This window comes from Pseudophryne corroboree, chromosome 5, assembly GCF_028390025.1.
Source record: "Pseudophryne corroboree isolate aPseCor3 chromosome 5, aPseCor3.hap2, whole genome shotgun sequence".
NCBI classification, from domain to species: Eukaryota; Metazoa; Chordata; class Amphibia; order Anura; family Myobatrachidae; genus Pseudophryne; species Pseudophryne corroboree.
Genome location: NC_086448.1, coordinates 185,610,326 through 185,631,509, shown reverse-complemented (window position 1 = coordinate 185,631,509; position 21,184 = coordinate 185,610,326). Strand labels below are relative to the sequence as shown.

General features: G+C 41.7%; 1 protein-coding gene across 6 annotated transcripts in view; it reads left to right on the top strand.

The window, feature by feature from the left end:
* DIP2C (disco interacting protein 2 homolog C) overlaps positions 1-21,184 on the top strand; it is an 820,289-nt gene that overhangs the window by 285,700 nt on the left and 513,405 nt on the right. For 4 of the 6 annotated variants that reach the window (XM_063921931.1, XM_063921928.1, XM_063921930.1 and 1 more), the window contains exon 2: positions 9,265-9,333. The exons of the other annotated variants lie outside the window; for them this stretch is intronic. In XM_063921931.1, the coding sequence (XP_063778001.1) occupies positions 9,265-9,333 (69 nt within the window). The remainder of the gene's footprint in view (positions 1-9,264; positions 9,334-21,184) is intronic. 6 annotated transcript variants of the gene reach the window in all.

Below are 21,184 nucleotides of genomic sequence, written 5' to 3'. Positions count from 1 at the left end.
GAAGAGTCATTTCAGATCGCTCAGAAATGTGCGAAAAGTGACCCATTTTGGGCACCCAAACGGTACTTTTCGTGATCGCGACCATTATTTTAGTCGGTTTTAGCTGCTTTAAGTGGCTAAACCTGGCACTAATAAGGTGCGATCAGCGCATTAAGTAGCATAAATTGAATATTGCCCTTGCGATCTCCCGTCACTTTAGATGGGAGATCTGTTGGCGATATCAATTGAATTCTCCCCTATATAGTTATATGCATAAATCTTGCATGCTTTTTCACACAAGTGATTTTTTTTTCTCATTAAATAGCCTGGGTAAATAATCATCTGGACGGGATGCGGTTAATATACCGCCTGTCGAGATCCTGACATTCAAGATACTGATGCCGGAATCCAGACAGGCGGGGTTATGCTGGCGGTCAGAATCCCGACCGCAGCCCCATATTTCCACTCACCAGAGTGTGAATATAACCTGTGTCACTGGGCCCGGAGTGTGGCGAGCAGACTCGCTACCGAGATTCCGGATGATGGGATACCGCTGTCTGACAGCCAGTATCCTGTGAGCCAGTCACCCACATGTATTCCATACAGACATTCCTTATGTTCATACAGCATCAGTTATTTCTTACAGCATGTGTCAAAAGTATTGACTTTTAGATGTTTGAGGCACTGTTGAGGTTATATCTCTTGTACCCCAGGGACTGCTGCTCTCCTGAAAGTAGAGGTGCTGATGGTTTTAGTATCTCCATAACAGCAGTAGTGTCAGACCTCCCGACAGCTCCTGTTCTGACACTTCGGTAAAAAGGTGTAATAATACTTAATTGCAGATTTTTCCTCATACATCATTGCATCATACATCATTGCTGCAGTCAGTTTTTTCTGCATATTTTGCTTAAAATGCTTCTTAGTCGCAGCACGATGTGACTAGAACACATCAGGAGGCGGAGACTGTGCTGATTAATTTGATGTGCAACACTTGTATATGTGTATATGTGTGTGCGACGGAGTCTCTGAATCATGAAGCGCTACAATGTAGCAGCTGCAGCTTTATTCCAGTGCAAGTTACTTTGTGCTTCATATGTAGACTCAGTCGCACACTCAGATATACTGTACAAGTGTCTCTTATCAAATTAATCAGCGCAGTCTCATTTTTGTAAAAAAAAAAAGCTTACTCGTGCCAGGCATTGTGCGCTGTATTGAAGCTATATGTTTGAGGACACATCTGTAGACATTGGTGTAGTCCTAAATTTAAGTTTTTGCCTAAAATTGCGAAAAATACAATAAATACGGTTTACCCATGAGTTGCCATGAGAGTTAATTTTACCTTGAATAGGAAGAGTCCATAAATGTCTAAATTGATGGTTTTCCTACACTTGTTTTTCAGTTCTTCCCGTGTAGAAAATAAGACGCCAACGGACCATTTCAATTAATGAAAATAGAGTTTGTCTACAGCTAATGTTGCAGCTTGTAGAGTTATTAGCTTGCTGCCGGATAACTGAGGAAGCAGCGGCTCCACCTTGTCAGTAATAGATTTGATGCCAGCATTGATGAACTCTGTTTAGGATATGTCATGAATGTTGATATTGATGAACGATAATTAAAGTGCTGAAGGGTGATAATGTGAATGTGTGTGTGTGAGGCTTCTGTTTATATAATGCTGTTGATATACTTTGTGATAATGTGTATTTGAGGTTTCTCAAAGTATCCTATGGCACATTTCATTTTAGTGGTTTGTTTCTATGGACGCCACTCATTTATATGTAGGTATTATTTTAGATTATTTTTTCTTTGGGACAGTCCTGTGTTCAGTCAGTCAATAAGGATGTTAACTATGAGACAGGGGTACATGGTATTGTTGGAAATGGGTGTGATTTGGAAGGAAAAAGACATGGCATACTGTCCCAAATATGTGATTAAGAATATTTGTAGGTTCTAAAGAAATACTAAGTAGTATATTAGGAATATTGCCCGACTCCGTTATATGCTGTTTTGTATTGTTGCTTGTGGTTTTAATTTATGAACATATATAATTGTGTATGGTGTTTATTTATGTAATTACTTATATCAGAATCAACTGTATTGGCCAGGTATACAAGCGTATACTAGGAATTTGTTTCAGGTTTCCAAAGCATCAGCCATTCATAAATTATTACTGTACAATGCATGAAGAGTTTGGATCGCACATGTCAGTGTTCCATGACAGTGTTCCATGTTTGGAATGTGCTAGTTATATGGATCAACTCGCCTAATTAACGTGTTGTGTTTAAAAGGGTTCAATATGATAGACCGCTGCACGGGATGGCGAATGTCAGTATACTGATATCACCAACCCTGAGCTGCAGAATGCCGGCAGGTGGGTGAGCGCAACGAGGCCCCTTGCAGGCTCGATGTCGAGCTACGCTCGCCACAGGTTCTATTCTCCCTCTATGAGTGTCATGGACACTCATAGAGGGGGGTATCACCTACCTCGACGGTATACTGGTGGCGGTATTGTGTCCCCGTCGGTATCTCGGCATCGGTATTGTGACAGCCGGGATCCCGACAAGCGGTATGCTAACCGCATACCTTTTCAAAATAATACTCTGTTTATTAGAAGGGGTAATATACATGCAAATACAAAGTAAAATGTATTCTAGGCGTTCTATCAGAGTTCTTGCACCTCCATAAAGGCCGTTGGCTTGTGGGCTCGTATGTTTATATTGTCCTGGAACTCTGCAGTGATATGGTTACATTATTCCTGTTATTTAAATATTAAAAAAGAGCGCTTGTATAACTAAACGCACATACCTGTAAATCCATCAAATTGTATGAGATAACTTTCCCTGTTTTTCCCTACCTTATATATAACAGGGAAAGTTATCTCATACAATTTGATGGATAATTAAACCTTTAAAAACGATCAATTCTCTCCTCCTGCACTTTTTCAAAAAAGAGCTGTAACATTATTACACTAATCAAATTTCAGGTATGTGCGTTTAGTTATACAAGCGCTCTTTTTTTTTTTTTTTTTTAAACATTTCTTTCTTTATTGAAGCATTTCTTTGAATAAAGTGACAATAAATACAATGACATTGTGAGTATCAGTTTAAGAAGATAACAGCAGAACAGATGGACACACCGTGGCATTCACCAAATACAATATATGACTTAAAAAAGAGTCGATATACAGGCGGTTTGCATAATATTTAAGAATACCAGATACCCTCTATAAATATGCCATGCACTTACAGAGAGATGGGAACACGTCAGGGCCTCTAGCTAGCGCCATCAAGCTCGATGGGAGGATCTCCAAGAAAAACCCTGGTTTCATACCAAAGTGTGTTGCGAAAACACTGACCAATGGCCTCCTTAGTATGAATAGGAAGTGTTTCAACAAAACTCTCCCATGTTTCGAAAAAATATTCCGTGCGAGATTCCTTTTGTAGTGAGGCTTCCAGCCAATCCATATGGCAGATAAAAAAAAGTTTGTCCCTAAACATTTCCAGTGTCGGAACAGAGCTTTGGACCCACATTTGCAAGACAGCTTTCCTAGCTGCCGAGGAGATTGCCAACAACAACCTCCTGACGGGTTTGGAAACTCTAATGCCAGGGGGTATAATGCCAAATATGGCCCACTCCGGTGTAAGGGGAATATAACTCACTAAATGCTGAGAAGCAAAGCGCCATACTGCTAACCAGAACCTTCTCAAAAGCGGGCAGGCCCAGAAGCAATGATATAGGTCGGCAGAGGGGTGGCCACATTTAGGACAAGAAGGATCAGCTAGTAGACCTATCAAGAAACCCCTGTGGGGAGAAATGTAGGATCTGTGGAATATGCTTAGGTACATTTCTGTGTATTTTGCGGCTGGGAACGTGGTTATTGAAAAATGTAACATGCGTAATAGCCCCTCTACTTCTAGGTTGGGAAAGTGTTCCAACCATTGTGCTATTCCAGTTTTATATAAAGAATGGTCTAGTGTGGTATGGAACTGTTTATAATAGAATGAGATAGCCCCTTTAGATTGTTCTGGTCGCATCAATATGTGGTCTAACTGGTTCCCCCAATCAGTTGTGGGTGTTAGTCTGGAGATTTTACTTATATAATGTTGGGCTTGAAAAAAAGCAAAGTTCTGTGGACCAATGTCAGGGAATTTAGATTGGGCCTCCGCATATGTTAATGGTTTATGGGATTTAGAATTAAGGAGTTGGCCTATGTTACATATTCCCAGGGTTTTCCATTCCTTAAAAGAAGAGGCGGCTTCTCCGTTTTGGAAGCCCGGGTTGTTTAAAAAGGGCAAATGAATGGATATATGTTTATGTAATTTATATTTATGTCTCAAAGACAGCCAGACTTTCCTCGTGGTCATTAGGAGGGGGTTAAAAGCGCTCTTTTTTAATATTTAAATGGTCATAATTTTATAGAGCTGCTACACATATTCATAGCGCAGTATTGATATTACATACAAAATTATTCCTATTATATTGCAGTGTCTTTTTATTGAGTCTTTTTGAATATCTTAAATAAGTTTATATTTCATAGTATGATTCCATAATGCCCATGGCCCTTGTCCAGAGCTACACAAGCTTTCTCTACTAGCTAATCTTTCTGGCCTTGTCCTTTAATGGAAGATAATGGTATGCCTATAACTCCATCTTTTATATTGCTCTTCAGAGTGCTGTCCGGGCATAGCTGTGGAACCCCCTCCACCTTGCACCCTGGTTGGCGATACCAGTCTCATGCCCCTTGTTAATGCCATAGGTCACAGATCTGATCAATTGGTGGTCACACTGGAAGGCTAGATGGGGAGTATGAGTGTAATGGGCATAACCCGAAAGAGAACAGAACACTGATGTAGCATAACCAGGTTTTACGGGTAAGTGTAGCTGAAAAAGGGCTCTGCTTATAATGAGGTGCTCTTGACACTAAAATGTGGATAATGAATTACATACTGGTCTTGCCACTTTATTCTGTAGAAGTTGTTTCCACATTGTTGTTATAGCTAATAATGATGAGAGGATAGGATAATATCAGTCTCTGAGTGAGCCTTACAGAGACTTGGCTGAGAAACCCCCCATAACCCTACATTTATCAAGTGATTACAGCGGCATCTGTTTATTGCTGTATTGAAAATGAGATCCATCAGTTATCATAACCACCAATCACAGTTATTGTAATGCAGGTTTAATGTTTTTGTTGTACCTATAAAAGAATATATTCTAATTTTGCAGGTCTGTTAGTTCTAGATTCATTTAAAGGTTTTTTAAACTTGCACAATAAAAGTTTTACTGCTTATAGTGAATACAAAAGCAGATGTGAACACTGACTAATTGGTCTCCCTCCCCCCTTTTTTTTCTCTCTAGGCATTTTTCTGATATGCTTTAGAATTAAATGTTTTCTGCAAGATAAATTGCTAATTGCACCTAGCAATTCCCATCTGTGGAAAAAGTTATACATGTAACTATAAAACAAAATAAAATAACTTTAGTCTAAAAAGTATCCATATCTGAAGATCACACTGTTATTTTAAAGGTTGTTTTAGATGATGATGATTGATGATGATAATAAGCATCCTACATGGATGTGCACGACATATCTACCCCATACGTATGATGCCAGTGCTACCCTAAAGCTAGCTCAAGGCCTTATGTTTGCTGCTATGAAGTTCATGTTGAACTAGCAGTTTTAGTGTTCTTTCAAGTCACCCCATGTCCACTGACGATGTTGGGATTTTTAGAAAGGTGCCTGCTCCATTAAGTGTTTCAAATGTACATTGAGGTCAGTGGACTGATCTAATGATCTTCAGAACACAAAGTAATTCCACCAGTCTTTTTTTTTTTTCCCCCAATTGACCTTGTGTTTTACATATCAATCTGCAGCAGGTCTCAAAGTGGCCATACATTAGGACGATCTTCCATTTGTCCCAGATTGTACAAAGATACATTTTGGAAGTAGAAATCTTTCATATAGAAACTTGTATTTCCTAATAATTATTGTTACAATTGATCATCTGTCTTTATACAATTGGGATTAAAAAAGATGCACAAGTCCTGAAGATACCAGTTATGGGTCATCAGGTTGACAGTCAAAAGGTCGACACCAAATAATTGACATGCACATGGTCAAATGGTCGACAGTCAAAATGTCGACACATGAAAAGGTCAACATGATTTTTTTTTTTTTAGTTGGGGGTTTGATGTAAAATGTTCCCTTCCAGCACATGTACCTCCAATTAGTGCACCACATCCCCTTGCATGGCTCGTTTCTCTTGCCATGTTTCAGGTTACTACATTTAGTAGTCCACGAGAATGGTAAAGTATGAAATAGTTGAAAAAAAAGTTAAGCTTGTTGACCTTTTCACGTGTCGACCATGGTCATGTCAACCTTTTTTCCCATGTTGACCATATGCATGAAGACCATTTGGTGTCAACCTATTGCTTGTTGACCTTTTGACTGTCGACCTATCATTTAGATCCCGAAAATGACGCTGTAGAGGTTAGGGATGTGCATATCTGTATAATTAATTTTTAGCATCTACTGTATAAATACAAAATAATTATTCCACATTAGGATGTTTTGTTTTGCAGCATCTAACTTACATTTAGAGAAACTTTCATTTTGTGATATATTTACTTTGAGCGTGTATATGATTTATTTTTTTATTTTTTTTATTTTTTTATTATCTATAATTCATTCATTCCATGTACTGGCACTGCCAGTGCTATCTTTGCATTACATTTGTTTAAGGGGTATATTCAATTAGTATTGAATTTTCCGACAGTCTGCACTAACTCGATCTCTGCGTATTCAATAGTGGGCGTTTTTCACACTTTTTTTTAATCCATTTTCGACCATGCCTTTTCATTTTTTATTTTTTTTTTCAAATTGGCATGCGTGTAAACAGACCCAAAAATTGTCAAAAACGCCCGTAAATTCGACAAAACACATGGCTCAGCGGCGAATCCGCCGACCCACGTGGTTTTCACCCATGCAAATTTTTCGACAAGTTGAAAAAACGGCTCAAGCATTGAATAGGTTGAATGCTAATTCAATCTAAAAATGGGCGAAAAGATGACACTAATTGAATACCCCTATAGTGTAGACTTCCTACTTTAAACCATAACTACTAATGTATGTCTTTCATCCATGAAACTGTGGGGAGTGGTTAACCTAATTTCAGACTCATTGTCTGTACAGTTTAATTCCATTGTTCTTTGTTATTGTTGATGGGCTTTATTTATATTAAAATCAAACAAGTCAAATAAATAAATAAAATGTGTGTGATTGCTGGTTTCCTTCAGACCATACTGTACTAATTCCTGGGCTAACTTGCTATACACTTCTCAGGTCTCCTGCTATCAATGTAAGGTTTTGCTCAAATCTGTGTTGAAGACTCCCTTACACTGACACCATTTGTTGTTTTAGCAGAGAAATTTCATCTCCTTTGGCAGCATCACATATGACAAAAAAAAAAAAAAGCATTGTAAAAGCCTGCATGTACTGGCAAGAAATGTGGGTCAAAAATAATGCAAACAACTAAAAGGGTTTTGCTGTTTTTTTTTTTTTTTTTTAGGTTTCTTCTTGTCTGTTATTTCAGGAAAAGAACAGATTTATTTAAAGTATACCGGAAATAGATCAAGCAGAGGATGCGACCTAACCATTCTTTTTTTTTTATTGATTGTATTATTACCACTGGAGCATTGTCTACTTTATTTGTGTGTATTTATTTTTAACCCACATTGCTATGTAAATCACTTCTTGTTAATGCTAAACTTAGATTCTGCTAAGTAAAATGTTACTGAAAAGACCTTACGCCTACATAGTTACCTGTGGTTTTACGTTTAGCTATGCCATCTGCCTGGTTAAACAGCTGACTGTCAAAATCTGTATAATTGTAACATGGGGCAATCCAGTTGGTTTTGTCGCCCAGCCCCAAGGCTGCACTTTTTGTGAATTTCTACTTGTGCCCTCCTATAGTGTGAGCAGAAAACCACCTACAGGTTGGCTTTAGGTTGGGTGCGTGTGCTGGGTGTGCCTTAACTGTAGCTAGCCTGGCATTTAGCGCAGGAGAAGTGGCTTGTCCCATTGCATTTGCACAAGAGAATTCAGCCACCATGACCAGCCATGAGCAAACCATTGAATAGCTACAATTACTTTAGATGGGAACTATGGGGCCCCAAAACAATTGACTCGCCCCCCCCCCCCCCCCCCCCCTCATGTGTTCATTGTATAAGTCAGAATGGAAATGGATTTTCTTCAGAGACATTATATACATTGTGATATTTTAGTTGTGCACCCATTATGCTGCTGTTTAAAGTATACCCATTCTCTGCACAGAGCAAACAGCCATGTGATGACTGGCCTGGTAGTAATGAGAATGCAGCCAATCAGTTCATAGAACTAGTAAACTGTCATAAGTGATGTCACTTATATTTGCATGAATTTCTAGCTGCAGCCTCATGGATATTGGTTTAGCTCACAGAATGGCTGTCTTTAACCTGTCTGTGTAGGCAATGTATATGCTAATTAGTTGTATATTTCAATAGAACATACAATAGTCACCTTTTTTGCGATGTTTATGATAAGACAGACCGTCAGTAATGTTGTTTTTAATTATGTTATATTTTGTATTCAGGTTTATTCATTTGTTCCCAATTTGTGAAGCACTATTTAATATCCTGGCACTATATACAAAAAAAAAAAAAAAAAATGCATGACCATTGTAATCAAAAATATTTGTATACTTTGTTCAAATGCATATTTATATCAATAAAAATAAAAATATTGACCTTGTGAGAAATATGTAAAGCACTGTATTAATCAGGAATCAAGGAAAGCTATTTCAGTAAACTGCTTTACTTTGGGACTCTAGAGTGGTTGAATAGCCAGCCGCTAGTCCTGGTAGGGATCAGTGGGTATGGTTGTTGTGAATGGATGTGGATTTTTCTTAAACACATTGGTAGGGGTTGCAAGTAACCATTAGATATTTTGATGATATCGAGAAGAATTGAATTGTAAAATACACATAGACACTTGCCTATAGGCTTTGTCATATAATATTACAGTACATTTTTTAATGTAATTGTGTTTTTTTCCTTTGATAATCTTTGTGCATTTGTTCTTTAGCGCTAATGTTTTCTATTTTCATTTTGTTGGTAACGATTTGGAAAAAAATGCTAATGCTCAGATGTTTTAGTGTATCAAAGGGCCATTTTAATAAATTCATTAAAATTATGTGTTGACTGCAATGATTAATTTCACTAGCTTTTTTTCCCAAAATAACTGTTTTCCAGGTCATCCATGTATCTCGGGTCCCTCAGCAATGAGATGGCATGAGAGGTCTTGGAAAACAGCAGCATTATGTAAGAAGGATTCATACATATTTTCAACATTTTTTTTATTGTGTTTGTGCTGTGTTTCAACGTCTCCTTGCCAGTGTAATCCCTGTGATTTATTTCTGCAATCATGCGATGTTGTGCTGCTGAGATTGTACCAATCAGGAGCTCCTTCATGGCGACAATAAGAAATTAGGCTAAAAGCGTGTCAAGAGCTTGTTCTCTGTCTCTAATTACTATGACATGAAATGCCAGTCTATAGCATATCATTTAACTTGTTGATTATCCATTGATGTGGCTGTTAGGTTTAATGCCATGTGATATTTATATAGCATTAACTATAAAATTCTAAATTTGTATACATCATTATTTAAAGTAGATGTAGTAGTTTAATTAATAATAAATTAAGCTTCTCAAAATGAAATGGAGAAATAAACACAAAGTTCATGAGTCTTATAGTTGTGTTCTTCTTTTAGTTCTTTGTTGTGTTAGTTTGTATTATTGGGATGGGAACTGTGGAACAACCATTGTCTTCCAGGCCCTGTTGGAAGTTGATTATAAATTGGAAAGTATTGTTTAAAAGGGAAACCTATTATAATATATTAATGGGTCTGTACACTGTAACACATATAGGGGAAGTGCATCAAGCCGTATTAAGGGTGGAGAAGGGGACAAATGGAGAAGTTGACCATAGTAACCAGTCAATTTCTATCTATCATTTTATAAAATGTACTTGATCAATTCTAACTCGGGCAACTTCTCCACTTGTACACTTATCCACTCTTATTTCTGCTTGATACATCTTGCCCATAATATATTTACAGGAGAAACAAAAACAAAAAAAATCCCAACTATTACATTTCTTGCATTTCCCGCTTCTTGGAACACTTTACCTCTACTATAAAAACATCTGTTGAAGTCTGCAAATAATCAAAATTTCATTCACTGGAATTTAATGTAGATGATGAATGGTCACAGGAGAAACAACACAATTGTTTATTGTTAATGGAAAACTATAATGAAAATTGCAACCTTAAATAAGTGACTTTGTTAAATAGACCCTTTACTAAATAGTGTTTCTTAATCCCAGGATTTGGATTTAAAGCTTTTATGTTACAACATCAATCCCTTTCTCAATATGATCAATAACCATATCCTACCATTACAGTTACATAACTCTCAACATTAGTTAATCCCTGATTCAGGACACACGGTAAATGGCTATGACATGCAGAGCGTGTCTTTGCCACCCGTGAGCATGGTCTCAAATTGGTGTTGTCATGCCAAAACGGGATGGTTGGAGTATTGCAGCTGTTGAGTGCCTGTAATAAGTTTTGAGACCCCCCTCACCAAAATCAAAGAAAATAAAAATGATTGCCAAAAACGAGTAACCCCCCCCCCCCCCCCCCAAATAGTCTAACATTTAAATTGCTTATATTAAATACATAGCACAGGAAAAGGGTCTATTTATACTATCCTACAACCTATCTAAAGGGCCCTAAACCTAAAATAAAGTGGTTTATAATAAATATCTGCTAATAAAGATCTACTAAGATGTATAATTAACCATTTCTATGAGAACTGGAGATGAAGTTGTGATTGTGAGGGAAGATATTCTTTGCACTCTGTAGACTTCCTGTTTGTAGCCCATTTGAAGAACATGACTCCAAGTTGTTTTTATTTTTTTTATTTTTAAATAAAACAGAATTTTGCAGAAAAATTGCAAAATGTTTAAACTGTTTAAACATCTTAAACTCTGTCAAGGTATGTGGACACTTAGTGGTTGTTTAAGTTAAATTATCCTAATTGTTATTCCCTACTAAATTTACACTACTTTATAATTTTGTGTTCTGTACAGATTGGAGGATGGGGGGGGGGGGGGGGTGTATAGGGTACAAGTGGTACATTGCATAAAAGCATACTTGCCTACTTTTTGGACCTCTCAGTGGAGATCCTAAAAGGCAAGTTGAAGGGGAATCCTCAAGTCCCGCCCACTTTTGTGCAGTGGCAGGAATTGCGTCCTGATGAGGCAGTATGGGTAAATGCTTACTGAAATGCTGGGAGAATAAGCAGGAATGTTTTCAAAAGAGAGACTAGGACTTTCTCCAAAAAATAAATGTAGTAGCCACTGAACTACCCTAGTCATGTCAAATACAAAGAGGGTTATGTCTGTTTTGCTGTTTGACATTTTAAGCTTTCATTTTCACTGTTCTACCTTCTAAATTTGTGCTGTTTTTTTTTTAACACTAATGTAAGTGCTGGGATTTATACAAGTCACGGTTAGTGAATAGATAACTGCATTACAGTTTATATATCAGTGTACTTTATTCCCACTGAGAACTTCTAGATAGGACATCATAAGCACTGTGTCGGTGCCAGAGACTTTTGCAGCCTGTTACTCTCCTCTCAGCTGAGTGTTTGGTAAATAGTGTTTTCAGGATTTATACTTCTCCCTTACCTGAGTCACTGGTGAATATGTCCTGGTATATGAATACAATTACAGAAGTAGTGCATTAGTGCACTAACATTTTTGCGGCGCAGTAAAACTTTAATCACCGTTTTATAAGTTTTTATATGGTCACAATTGGAGAGACATTTCCATTCTGTTGGAACATCTTCCTGTTGAGAGATGTCTGAGGAAAGCTGTGGCCACTGAGTGTGCAGGAATTGTTCCCGCATAGCACTTGTAGCAGGAAACAATCTATATGTATTTGCTTGTTAATTTGATATGATTGTGTTTTCCCGGAGTCAAAATTTTTCAGACTTAGTGACTATTAATGCTACATTTGGGCAGTCCCCTGAAGTAAGCAGCCATGGGGTCTTATGTAGTAGCCAGCGAGTTACAGACTGTGCTGGAATGCCGGCAAATGGAATTTGCATGCAGCCTGCAGCACGCAGTCTAAAACATACATGGTATTGATGATGCAACTCGCGTCATCAAACACCTTAAGGCCTTGATTTGTGTCATTGCGTTTCTGTAAATGGGACATGATGAAGTGAATCCCTGGAAACTAGTCCCCAGCTTCTGTAGCTTCCTCCTGAATGTTTATAACTTTATTAAAATCTGTACATTTCTGTATCTTCCTTTTGTTAATTTCGCTATATGCTGGTCATTTCCTTTACTAATCAGTAGTCAGTCCATGACGTGAGATTAGGTGTCTTGGACAAGGCATGGGTACTGTACCCAGAGGTGTAGCTAGGCGCCATGGTGCCCTCAGTAAGGGTATGTTTTGACGTCTCCCTCCCCTGTACTGAATTGGGTGATTAGCTGACATGTGGTGACATATTAGATTTGAAAATAAACAATATTTGAAAATCCTAAATTGGTGACAGGGCCGGTTCTAGACCTTGTGGAGCTCAGGGCGAAAGTATCCTTTGGTTGGCCCCCATGAGGAGCAGAGAGATCTGAACCGCAGCAGCCTGAGGTGCAGAAGAGGTGCTGCCACAGCCTGAGGGGCAGAGATAGAGAGGTGCCTGAGAGACAGAGAGAGATGCTGCAGCAGTAGCTGCTGCAGAGAGAGGTGCTACAGCATCTATGTAGAGATAGGTGCTGCAGCAGCCGGTGCAGAAGGAAGTGCTGTTGCGGAGAGAGGTGCTGCAGCAACAGTTGGGGCAGAGAGGGGTGCTGCAGCATCAATGTAGAGAGAAGTGCTACAGCAGCTGGGGCAGAGAGAGGTTCTGCAGTAGCCGGGTTCAGAAAGAGGTGCTGTAGCAGCAAGCGTAGACAGAGCTGCTTCAGCACCTGAAGTAGAGACATGCTGCAGCTTCCAGGAAAAAGAGAGGTGATGCTGCAGCAGAAGGGGCAGAGAGTGGTGCTGCAGGACAACAATAACCCTGCTGCACAGCTACAAGCAGACAGTGAAACATATTAAAAGGGTGGGCAGAGATCCAGCATGTGCTGGCTGTCAGTGTCTCCTGTTGTTGCCTCTGGTCTGCCCTGTTCCCTACCTAGCCTCTGAGTCAGTGTACGCCCCGTCTGCTTCTTTCTCCTGCTCTGCTGCTGCCAGTATAGTGGCCTGTGGGAAGAGGGAGTGGCTGGCGGCAGCGCACCCTCTAACTTTTTCGGCGCCCGGACCTTGCGTTCCACCAGAGCCACCCTCTCTACACCCCTGACTGTACCTTTTTCCTGCGATATGTATTAGAGGGTTTTTAACAAAGAATAGGTGCCAAATGCCAAATCCACAAGATCAGGGTTATTCAAAATGCGACCCTCCAGCTGTTATGGAACTAGACATCCCAGCATGCCCTGCCACAGTTTTTCTTTTAGGGCATGCTAGGATGTGTAGTTCCACCACATCTGGAGGGTCGCATTTTGAGGTTCCTTGCACTAAAGTATGTTGTTGTGATGTCTATAGATATGTTTTCAACTGTGGTTTATATTGATGACCGAAAAACATAGATGATTGACATCAGTTCCACGGTTGGAGGTGGGGCTCTATGGGCCAATCAGGGAAGTGTGTGAGGCTTCTTTGGTTACATTGGGGGTGGAGCTAAGCAACTGTACCCTGGTGTCAGGGTGTAAAAAAACCCCCATCAACTTACTGCCATTAATGGCGCAGTTTAATTGGATCTCTGCCATCAATGGTGAGACCATCTGTGGCAAGCCATCAAATGCCAGCCCTAATATGGGGTTCACTACGATATGCCGGCGGTCGGGCGCCCAGCATACCGGCGCCGGGAGCCCGACCGCTGGCTTACCGACAGTGTGGCGAGCGCAAATGAGCCCCTTGCGGGCTCGCTGCGCTTGCCACGCTACGGGCACGGTGGTGCGCTACACCCGCCACACTATTTTATTCTCCCTCCAGGGGGGTCGTGGACCCCCACGAGGGAGAATAAGTGTCGGCATGCCGGCTGTCGGGATCCCGGCGCCGGTATACTGTGCGCCGGGATCCCGGCGCCGGTATACTGTGCGCCGGGATCCCGTCAGTTGGCATACAGAAGACCACCCCTAATATGTTGTGGGAGAATCCTTTATTGCTGACATTGTTACCTACTGACAGTGGCAGCTACTAACTACATTCTGCTGTACATATCCTTACCAAGCAGTACTCTGTGTATCTAATGTGGCATGAGGGTAGTGCTCATTGTAGCGCGTGCAGAGCCGTCTGTGTAATGTGCACTGTACTGTAGTTGTTTAGATTTATAACTAGTATATCACCACTTGATAAAGCTACCCATATTTCTTTCTGCTAATTAAAACAGGGATAACATGTGTCCCAGCCCTCACTATTCCAGCCACTCCTCCAGACTATCCAACCACATTTCCAAAATATACAAGCCACACCCCCAAACCATACAAGCCACACCCCCAAACCATCCAGCCACACCCCATGAATTATGTCATTGCTCCAGTAATATACACCACACTCTGTTGTCATACCTGTCATCTGTTCTCACCCACACAAACCCTAATAGTACTAGTAGTATGCTTTGATATTGTTAGGTTAGATCTCAGAAAGTAACAGGGTCACCATCTCACTAATGCAAAGGGACGATTTATGAAGAATTGTTAGGCTACTCTACCTAACACAATATATGCAATTCAAACGAAGAATATTAGGCAAGGATGGAAGGGGAGAGACTTTTTTATTTTATTTTCCCATTGAACAACACATAAGAGACATGACAGCAGAAGTGTTTTTCATAGGGTTAGCTGTTTATTAACAGTTATTTATATAGCGTACACATTCGTTATCCCAGTGGTTCTTACAATCTTTTTCCCTACCACACGCTCACACATATACAGTACATTAGGGTTCTTTTTTGTCAGAAGCCAATTAACTTGCCTGCATGTTTCTGGCTTGTGGGCAGAAATGGAGAACTGGAAGAAACTTGTGCAACCAAAGAGAAGTTACAAATTCCACATAGATAGGTCCTTGATGGGCTACAAACGTATGACCTCAGTGCTGTAAGGCAGCAAACTAATCATTAGGCACTGTTCTGTCCCAATTTGCAGAATTAATAGCTCTGCTAATCCTGCAAGACCATAACATGTATCCAAATGTCACCATTGTGAATAACCAACATGGCCATTCATTTGAGAGGTGAACGTCGGCTACGAAGGTGAGTGAGGTCCGACCAATACACTACAGTGGAGCAGCTCATAGTCAGAATGACCCCGGGGGCTACCAGACATGTGTCCGTGCTGCGCACAGTGGTTACTCTATTAGCTAATGGTCATAATAATGTGACTCGACCGTGTCTAATATTTCAGTTTGAGGATGTTTATGAATTTCTGACGGTTGACTTTCCGGTGTGTCCAGTAATTTATACCCTCCCGAAAGTCCATAAGTCCCTGAGCAAACCTCCCGGGCGTCCCATTATTTCCGCACGTTGCTCTCTTTTGCAACCGTTGGCGGTGTTTGTAGACTATTTTCTGCAACCTTGTGTAAAGAGTATGAAGCTACTCACGGGACACAGGTGACTTTTTGGGAGGTTTAAATTCTCTGGACTGCATCTTGGCTGATTACCAACTAGCGACCGTTGATGTTAACTCTCTGTATACCGTCATCCCCCATGATGAAGGATTAATGGCTGTACGTGAAGCACTTTTAGTGGGCCCTTATGAAGGACCTCCTATTGACTTTATTTTGGATCTTATTAGATTAGTGTTGTCACATAATCACTTCCAATATCAGGGGGAGTACTTTATCCAGCGCACTGGGACAGCGATGGGGTCGAATCTGGCCCCGGGGTTCGCTAACCTATATATGGCTAAATACGAGAATGAACACATCCTTCCTCGGTATGGGGAACAGATTGTTTACTATAGGAGGTACATTGACAACCTCTTTGTGATATGGAGGGGTTCCACTGAGTCGTTCTATGCCATGGTGGATGCGCTTAATGGGCTGAACACCCCTATTAGGTTCACTGCAAACATCAGTAGTTCTACAATTAATTTTTTGGATGTGACGATTTTGAGTCAACCACCAGTTCTAGAATACACCCTATACCGGAAGCCCACTGATCGCAACATGCTACTGTGGGCCACAAGTCACCATCCAGATAAGCTTAAATCGAACTCACCTGTTTCACAGCTACTCAGAGTCCTCAGGAACAATTCCGATGCAGGTCGAGCTGAGATCCAGTTGCAGGACTGTGTGGACCGGTTTGTTCGTCGTGGATATAAAAGAGGTGAAGTGCTGAAATGCCTTGCCAAGGCACGTACAATCCACGATAAGGGTGGCAATTCCGCCAAACAACCAAAAGAGCCTAACCGTTTGATCTTTAAAACCAGTTGCAGTACCAATTTGAAGTCCATACAGAAAACTGTCACGGACAATTGGCCCATTGTTAGTTATGACCCCAGGTTTAAGTCCATTGGTCCAAAGCCTCCTTTATTCAGTATACAACGTGGCCAGAATTTGAAGGACATTCTTCTTAGACCAACCATGAGCACCGTTGGCTCCAGTGGTGGACAATGGCTTGGTAAAATACCAGGGTGCTACAAATGTCTGCAGTGTACCACATGCCGGTCTATGGTTACTGGACAGTCTTTTAACCATCCACTATATGGGACCAAGATCAAGTTGAGACATCATCTGGTCTGCACCATGGACCATGTTATATACTACCTGATGTGCCCGTGTGGCAAGATGTATGTTGGTAAGACGATACGTACCTTTCGTGAAAGGATGAACCAACACCGGTCTTCGATTCATTTGGCTTACTCAACCGGTAAGACTGACAAACCGGTGGCAGCACATTTCTTACAATCCAAACACCAACTTTCTACCATGCGGTCCATGATGATTGACTGGGTGCCTCCACTCACTAGAGGCGGTGATAGGAACAAGCTGTTACTGAAACGCGAGGCTTATTGGATCCACTTCTTGGGGACAATGTCACCGAAAGGACTTAATGAACAGAATCCATTACACATGTTTTTGTGACTTGGCATCAATTGTGCTAATGTTAGTTTGGCTTTTTTGTCGAGCCTTCTGTGTTTTCTTTATTTATTTTTTATGCATTTTTTTGACAGTGCAGGGGTGTTCAGCTCATTGAGTGATCCACCAGTCATGTCCTCTGATCATTTTTTGTTTTTGCTTTTTGATTGCATCTATGGGGTATATGCAATTGCGGTCGAATTCCCGAAATTGTCGAATTTCGGGTCATTTTCGACCAAAAAAAAAAATCGCCTATGCAATTCAGTGCTTTCCGACCAAAAAACGGACTTTCAAAATTCGACTTTTTGAAATTCTAATTTTTGCAAATTCGACTTTTCTGCAATGATACAAGTGCTGCAATTCGACCAAAGCATATTCAATTCAAGTTTGGAAATTCGCCTGCAGTGCTTTTAGACAGCAAATTCGTCATTTTCAATCCGCCACACTTTGGAGGGTGAAAACAAATAAAAAAATTTTAAACATGTTTTTTTTTTTTTTTTTTTTGGGGGGAATAGCAGATCTATTTATATTAGAAGGGATTAGGTACTTTTTTTTTTTTTTTTGGGAGGCACAAATATTATTTATATATTTTTTAAAATATTATTATTTTTTTTTATTTTTTTTTTATGCTGGAACGGTAAAATCTGAAAAAAAAATGGCGTGGGGTCCCCCCTCCAAAGCATAACCAGCCTCGGGCTCTTCGAGCTGGTCCTGGTTCTAAAAATGCGGGGAAAAAATTGACAGGGGATCCCCCGTATTTTTAAAACCAGCACCGGGCTCTGCGCCTGGTGCTGGTGCCAAAAATACGGGGGACAAAAAGAGTAGGGGTCCCCCGTATTTTTAACACCAGCATCGGGCTCCACTAGCTGGACAGATAATGCCACAGCCGGGGGTCACTTTTATGCCGTGCCCTGCGGCCGTGGCATTAAATATCCAACTAGTCACCCCTGGCCGGGGTACCCTGGGGGAGTGGGGACCCCTTCAATCAAGGGGTCCCCCCCCCCCCCAGCCACCCAAGGGCCAGGGGTGAAGCCCGAGGCTGTCCCCCCCCCATCCAATGGGCTGCGGATGGGGGGGCTGATAGCCTTTTGTGATAATAAAAAGAATATTGTTTTTTCCAGTAGTACTACAAGTCCCAGCAAGCCTCCCCCGCAAGCTGGTACTTGGAGAACCACAAGTACCAGCATGCGGGAGAAAAACGGGCCCGCTGGTACCTGTAGTACTACTGGGAAAAAAATACCCAAATAAAAACAGGACACACACACCGTCGACAGTAAAACTTTATACGTCGACACACACATACTTACCTATGTTCACACGCCGACATCGGTCCTCTTCTCCATGTAGAATCCACGGATACCTGAAAAGAAAAGTTCAATATACTCACCTCAGCCATGGTCCAGAGATAAATCCACGTACTTGGCAAAAAAACAAAGCGAACACCCGCTCCATGCCGGACTGAAAGGGGTCCCATGCTGACACATGGGACACCTTTCCACGAATGAGACCTGTCAGTGACAGCTGTCACAGAAAGGTCTCTAAGCCAATCAGGAAGCGCAACTTCGTTGCGCTCACCTGATTGGCTGTGCGCTGTCTGTACTGTGACAGCACATCGCAAAGCCGCTCCATTACTTTCAATGGTGGGAACTTAGCGGCTAGCGGTAAGGTCACCCGCCGGTCAGCGGCTGACCGGCGGGTGACCCCACCGCTAGCCGCTAAGTTCCCACCATTGAAAGTAATGGAGCGGCTTTGCGATGTGCTGTCACAGTACAGACAGCGCACAGCCAATCAGGTGAGCGCCACGGAAGTAGCGCTTCCTGATTGGCTGAAGGGACTTCAGTGACAGGAGTCACGTGATGTCCCGGCATTCGGTAGAAAGGGGTCTGATGTGAAAGCATTGGACCCCTTTCTAGTCCGGTATGGAGCGGGTATTTGCGTGTTCTTTTTTTTTTTACAAGTACGTGGATTTATCTCTCTGGACGTGGATTTATCTCTGGACGCTGGAAGGTGAGTATCATTTTTTCACAGGTACCCTCGGATCGTCGGAGACCGTGGCAGTCGGCGTGTCAACATAGGTAAGTATGTGTGTGTCGGTAGTGTGTAATAAAGTTTTACTGTCACGGTGTGTGTGTGTCCTGTTTTTATTTGGGTATTTTTTTCCCAGTAGTACTACAGGTACCAGCGGGCCCGTTTTTCTCCCGCATGCTGGTACTTGTGGTTCTCCAAGTACCAGCTTGCGGGGGAGGCTTGCTGGGACTTGTAGTACTACTGGAAAAAACAATATTCTTTTTATTATCACAAAAGGCTATCAGCCCCCCCATCCGCAGCCCATTGGATAGGGGGGGACAGCCTCGGGCTTCACCCCTGGCCCTTGGGTGGCTGGGGGGGGGACCCCTTGATTGAAGGGGTCCCCACTCCCCCAGGGTACCCCGGCCAGGGGTGACTAGTTGGATATTTAATGCCACGGCCGCAGGGCACGGCATAAAAGTGACCCCCGGCTGTGGCATTATCTGTCCAGCTAGTGGAGCCCGATGCTGGTGTTAAAAATACGGGGGACCCCTACTCTTTTTGTCCCCCGTATTTTTGGCAGCAGCACCAGGCGCAGAGCCCGGTGCTGGTTTTAAAAATACGGGGGATCCCTGGCCAATTTTTCCCCGGATTTTTAGAACCAGGACCAGCTCGATGAGCCCGAGGCTGGTTATGCTTTGGAGGGGGGACCCCACGCCATTTTTTTTTCCGGGTTTTTCCCGTTTTTTCCCGTTTTTTAAAATCGCGGCAAAATCCGCCAAATCGGCCGATTTTCGCCCGCGACTCTGGCGAATCCGTTTTTCATTGAATATGGTGAATTCCGGAAGCCACCTTCCGGAATTCACCTGTCGAATTGAGTCAAATTTAAAAACGGCGAAAATTGCCGCGAATTCGACCGCAATTGCATATACCCCCATATGTATTCCACTAGGTGTATATGCATCTTGTGGTGCGATATCATCTTGTGGTTTTTTATTTGTTTGTTTTTTTGAGGTATATGTTCAGCACATGTTTGTTTTTAAATATATATACCTGTACCGCTCTGACCATTATTCTGATGGATGCTTGTGTGCCACTGGTGCAGCCCGCCTAGTAACCCCACTAACGATTGAGACATTTTATTTCCCCTGGCAGCTAGGTGGTAGGGTTGGTCCTCTTTGACTTTGCCTTACGCTGATTTGCCTCATATGCGGGAGGTGTACAGCCATGTTTTCATCTGAGGTTTACTTTGTTTGAACTTTTGTTTGTAACTTGGTATCTTCAGTTCTGTCATTAGCGAGGTATATGTTGCCTAGTAACCTCTATGCGTATCGTTTAGATCTTTTCATTTTATAAATACATTGTCTGAGGCACTCTCCAGCTACGCTACAGTATTACACTTAAACGAGGGGTGTACATAATTAGGTCTATTAGACTCATTTACCTATGTAAATACATTGTCTGAGGCACTCTCTAGCTGTGCTACAGTATAATACTTAAACGAGGGGTGTACATAATTAGGTCTATTAGACTCATTTATCTATCCCTGTTGCCCGGTTACGAGTGACCGGAAGTGATGCGTAGCAGTCAATTTGGGTGGCAGCTTAGGCATTACAGGTTGCTAGGCAACCTATCTATTTTGTCTTGGCTACTTATTTGTCCCATATGAGCAGCTGGTGTGGAGACCGTGCTCGGTTCCACACGCTTGCGCACTCCGATACACTGAGGCTGTTTACAATACTCACAATGCGGTTACCTGGTAACGCTGGACCGGAAGTGACGCGCGGCACACAGGAAGTGCCGTGCGTGTCACTGTCCCGGCGTGCGTTCCATTTACGGGGCTAGACTCCTGTTGTGGCCACTAGTAGTTGTTCTTAAGCTGTTGTGTGTGCAGGTTTGGCTAGCGCTTTCTGTGTGTATTTGGCTTTGTCTTGAGCTAAGCAGTTTAGCGATTGTTAGCTTGTCTTTGCTGCTAATTGGAT